Source organism: Cyprinus carpio, unplaced genomic scaffold, assembly GCF_018340385.1.
Source record: "Cyprinus carpio isolate SPL01 unplaced genomic scaffold, ASM1834038v1 S000001079, whole genome shotgun sequence".
NCBI lineage: Eukaryota > Metazoa > Chordata > Actinopteri > Cypriniformes > Cyprinidae > Cyprinus > Cyprinus carpio.
The window spans coordinates 5,845-10,877 of record NW_024873800.1 but is presented as its reverse complement, the minus strand read 5'-3'; the positions used below and the strand labels follow the sequence as shown (position 1 = coordinate 10,877).

The following is a 5,033-nucleotide window of genomic DNA, read 5'->3' as shown; positions in this document are numbered from 1 at the left end:
TAAATCAAGGAAATAACTCAAGCTCAACAACAAAAACAAGTCAAACTCAAGAAATTAAAAAAGAAATCCAAACAAAAGAAAAACTGAAACTAGACTAAACGGTGACAAGATAAACTTAAACTAATAAATACCAGACAAGGGAAAAGCTCAATTAGTAAAGCTCAGCTAGCAAGCTAAGCAAACACTAACTCACACACAAAATGAACCAACAAACACATGAGGGGAATGAGCACAATAAATAGGAAGGTAAGCACACAACAACACAAGGTGAGAACAATCAATTAATGAGCGCCAAACAAGGAATAAACGAGGGGGCATGGTAATGTGAAATAAGGGGGCAGGACGAAAGGAACACATGGCCAAAATAAACAAAGACAAAGCCATGTGGTCATACACAGGACAAACAGAGAGAAACACTAAACAAAGACAAAATAGACACAGCTGCCAGGGCAGAACCCTGACATAACTATGACTATACGCTACACTTAACCCTGACCAGGGGCATCAGTAGTGTGGGAAAGAGACACATGAGGCCCAGAACTAGACAGGGGCCCGATCAATGATGTGAAACATGAATGAATCCTCTAATGATATTGTTGTAATAGTTTCTATTGTCTGTATAAAGTTCATCAGTACACGCTTATCATACAGAACTATGCAACATTTGACCTTTAATCAGTTTATTTTTTCCTGTTTTCCTTGTGAAATCCGTTCATAGGTCTCTTACGCCACTCCTGGCAGTACCTGAACACTTTTATACACACACCCATACTCATAAAATCAATGATTAAAACAACACAGTGTGGAAAGCTCATGTGGCAGCAGAGAGAAAGAGCTTGTTCAGCTCATCTACTCGTGTGATAGTGCTCACACATATACAGTATGTATTTATATATATATTAGTCCTTCTGCCTCTAAATGTGTTTTTTTTCCCCCCAGAGGTCCACACAGCTCACAACATCTTAAGATTTCTTTGAAAAAAAAACTGTTAATAAACAGGTTTCCTGTTTTTCATACTTAACGAAGGAGTGAAATGACCGTTTTTTTTTTTAACATAACATACAGACATTGTACGTAATTGACCAATCGTGGTGCGTGAGAGGGTGGGATCTACAGAGAACGGTCAAAGTGATGCAAATATGTGTACACATTAGTGTTGGACTTGAAGCAGCACTGAGCAGACTGATCAGTGTATGACGTCAAAGTACTGTGAGAGCGTTTCAAAATATGACAAAGCAAAAAAGAAAACATAGCTCTCACGGTACTTTGTTTGCGCTGCACAGACCTATTGTTGTATGACAAAGCCAAAACGTGGATATTTTAGGCAATATAAAAATCCTGGTAATAAGCTACACTTAAAAATATTTTATTATCAGATATCTATCTTGCAACTGTAAAAAAATCACTCTGAGTCACATGATATTCATGGGTCCTGTGTTGAAACTCTTTATACAAAGTTACATACATAGACAGCTGAGAACTTATGAGTATAGCTTATATACTGACTTTCATACAATCATCTATTGCAAATACATATGTTAATGATTCTTCATGATTTTCATCTTAAATCATACACTAAAAGTTCAGTTTTACTGGAATCACATTCTGCAAAGCTCCTGTTCTCTTAAGGGAAACAGCAGGTAACCACTGAAAGTCATGTGGTTATTCTTGTCATCATATATCCTCGTTCCAGACCAAAGTCTCACATAGACGACATCTCCAACCTCCAGAATCAACACGACTCCTTTTGAGGAGTTTACAACTCCATAACCCTGATGTCCATGTGCTATAACCACCCTCTCTCCGTTCTTCACAATGGAGACAGTTGCTGAAGTTGAGGAACTACCATGACCATAGATAGAGAAGCTGAACATGTACGCTCCTTTCAGTGGGGCAGTGAAAATACCTAAAGCAGATAACAAAGATAAAGAAGAGAATCAGCTGTGCACAGTGTAATAGTTTTGAAACACGTCAGATCATTTGATTCTCTTATTCACATTACACAACTGCAGAGAGGTTTGAATGAAGCAGAAGGATTCTCGTTACTATTGAGTTTTGTCATTGATAATTACCTGTAATTGGGTTGTAGGCGTTCCCGATGTTTGTGAAGACGTTCCTGTAGGTTAGAGTGATTTCAGTGGTGAAAGGACCGATATCTCCACCGCCAGATTCCATCAGTGCAGCTGAAAATGCTATCTCTCTGTCTGTTATATAAGCAAAAATATTATAAATAACTTTATAAAACACAATATTAAAACAATGAATTAAACACAAAACAAAATAATACTCAGTTACAGTTCTACCTCTGTTTCCCTTTCTCAGCTCCTCCACTTGACTCTCAGTAAGATTAGACATTTCTGTGAAAATGTTTCAAATGCTTATTATAACAGATAGAGATAACACGATTTACACAGTAATTAATCAAATTTAAACAATCATTTACACCATGCAGTGTATTGCATTGGTGTTTTCCTGAGGATCTCTGATAAAAGAGTGAATGTTCTGGTAAGATACCATCAGTTTTCTTGTTCAGGTCTTCCAGGATGATCGTCTGTTGTTCTGCAGTTTTCTCTGAGTCCCTCAGTCGTGTCTCTAAGGCTATTATAGCAGAAAGATAACACAGTTTACACTCAATTTTACACTGTAATACACTGCATAGTGCAGTGTGAATGATAATTGTGTTTTACTCTGAGTATCACTGATAAAAGAGTGAAGGTTTTAATGAGGTACCATCATTTTTCTTGTTCAGTTCTTCCAGGATGACTGTCTGTTGTTCTGCAGTGTCCTTCAGTCGTGTCTCTAAGGCTCTGATGTTGGCTTTCTGCTCTGTGACGGTGGCGGTCAGTTCTCTCAGTGCTGCGTGGATGTCAGGGAAGCTCAGATGGCAGTATTGTTGGCTGTCAGATTCATCTCTCCGAGTGTCTGTCTGAGCTGGATTCTGTCTTCTGTCCTCAGTGCTGAGCTGTTGACTGATCTCATTCTCAGCGAGTCCTCCATCTACCAGCTGCTGTACCACAAACACAAAGGTTTCCAGCAGCAGCAGTGTACATAACAAACCCTTCATTCTTCACTGATGTTCAGCTCTGGCTCTGTCATCCTCACAGACCCTCATGCTCTTTTTATAGTGTCCTGATTTACTTTCTTCTGTGCTTGATTTATAGTGCTTCAGATAAAAAGTTAATTGTTAATCGTATTTAAAGGGATGTTCCGGGTTCAATAGATGTTTAACTCTATTTATGAGGTTTGTTACACAATGTTGAGCACAGAAAATAACTAATCTTTAAATTTTTTTATTTTTTATAGCATTTTGAAATATGCCTATCCCCTGAAATACGTTATCAGACACTCACTCACTCACTCTCTCACACACACAGTCACTCACACACACTCTCTCTCTCACACAACACACACACACACACACACTCTCACTCGCTCTCACACACACACACACACACACACACACACACACACTCAGTCTCTCTCACACACACACACACACACACACACACACACTCAGTCTCTCTTACCTCTCAACACACACACACACACACACACACACACACAAATCCCCCCAAACTCACTCACTCACACACACACACACACACACACACACTCATCCTCACACACACACTCACACACATACACACCTACCCATTTGTTGGGCTAGAGAGACAATTTTTGTTATTTTGGGCAAATTCGACTGGGCATAGGGCTGTGGGGACACCGGGTTCCAGTGGTGCTAGAGCTACAAAAAACATATCAAAAATCATGAAAAAAATCAGTGAACCTATACACGGCTTAAAATTAAAAGATTTTCTTTGCACAACTGAGATATAAAAAAAGGCTCTTTTTCAGACTTTCTGGTCGTTTTGTAAAGACTTTTCTGTAACACGGTCTATAAGGACAGTGTGGTGTACAAGGTCAGTGATGTCATCATACACATACACCGAGTATAACCTGCTCTGAAAGTAACTTTGGTCTCATAATCCATGTGTCCTGAGGCACACCATTATAATAATATGGAATATATTAAGAGGACATTTTTGTTTTCTCTGTTGACCTCTGTTGTGCATTAGAATTTGGCACACAAGTTGTAAATAACTCCCCTTACCAAAAAGTATTATACTTCAAGTTTATTTTATTAAGTATACTTAAGTAAAGTTCACGTATATTTAGACTTTTTGTAAGTATAAGTCAAGTATACTTAAATGTCATTTTAAGTATATTTCTGAGAAGTACATAAAGCCCATTTCTGAGAAGTACATAAAAAGTAAACTAAAAGCATACTTTCCTATTTTTAGTTTAAAAGAATATGCTTGGCTAACTTGTACTAGATGTCAATGGACATTTCATATATTCACATCGGGACATACTTATAAATGTACATAAGGAGGACAATCACTCCATTCTACACTTCTTCCTCTAGAAAACCATCAGCACCTCCAATCAAATTCTGTCAAGCTACAAAAGTTTACAGAGAACACCACAGCTCTTATCTGATGGGATCCACTAACAGGTGGGACAAGTGTCATTAAAACAACTAGGAGCATAACACAAAAACAGTGCTTGCATTCACTAGGACAAACTCAACCCCACCAGCACATGTATTATGGAGTTTTTCCATGTCCTGCACCAACTGCCATCCTGCAATCGTGTTTCACAATCACACTGTGATCTGCGTGTCCAGGGTCTGTCATTGCCCATTGCACCGGATCATACATGACCTGAGAATAGAGCCTTTGCAGAGTAACTCTTTTTCACAAATTACATAAAGTGAGGGTATATGTTAAAACATATTTAAAAAGGATCTCTATCAGAGTTCATCGGCTTTACTAGCAATTTTAATAGTAAGGGTTCATAGAATGCAACAAGAACATAAAAAGCAGCAACATATAAAGGAGAATGAAGCCTAAATAGCCTAATAAGTAACTTGAAGGCCTCCATGCTTTAATGTCTTGATTGACATTGTCAAAGTTTTAAAAGAAAATGCACTCACCCACTCCCCTTCAACCAGTCCTGTTTGTAGAGCGTAG

The 5,033-nt window shown here is 38.3% G+C and overlaps 1 protein-coding gene across 1 annotated transcript; it reads right to left on the bottom strand.

The window, feature by feature from the left end:
* Positions 1 to 1,576: 1,576 nt before the first annotated feature.
* Positions 1,577 to 3,108, bottom strand: LOC122143274. The gene is made up of 5 exons (XM_042754011.1): positions 2,731 to 3,108; positions 2,515 to 2,598; positions 2,304 to 2,357; positions 2,073 to 2,204; positions 1,577 to 1,906 (listed from the first exon to the last, which is right to left on the bottom strand). Exons 1-5 carry the CDS (start codon positions 3,062 to 3,064, stop codon positions 1,599 to 1,601), a joined length of 912 nt encoding a protein of 303 aa, XP_042609945.1. The 5' UTR covers positions 3,065 to 3,108; the 3' UTR covers positions 1,577 to 1,598.
* Positions 3,109 to 5,033: the final 1,925 nt, after the last annotated feature.

Excerpts from the sequence above, each read along its gene's own strand:
- LOC122143274 (XM_042754011.1), bottom strand. The coding sequence starts at position 3,064 with ATGAAGGGTTTGTTATGTACACTGCTGCTGCTGGAAACCTTTGTGTTT. Across the intron at positions 2,599-2,730 it reads ACTGAACAAGAAAAATGATG|CCTTAGAGACACGACTGAGG; the intron begins GTACCTCATTAA and ends CTGCTATAATAG. Across the intron at positions 2,205-2,303 it reads GCTGAGAAAGGGAAACAGAG|ACAGAGAGATAGCATTTTCA; the intron begins GTAGAACTGTAA and ends CTTATATAACAG.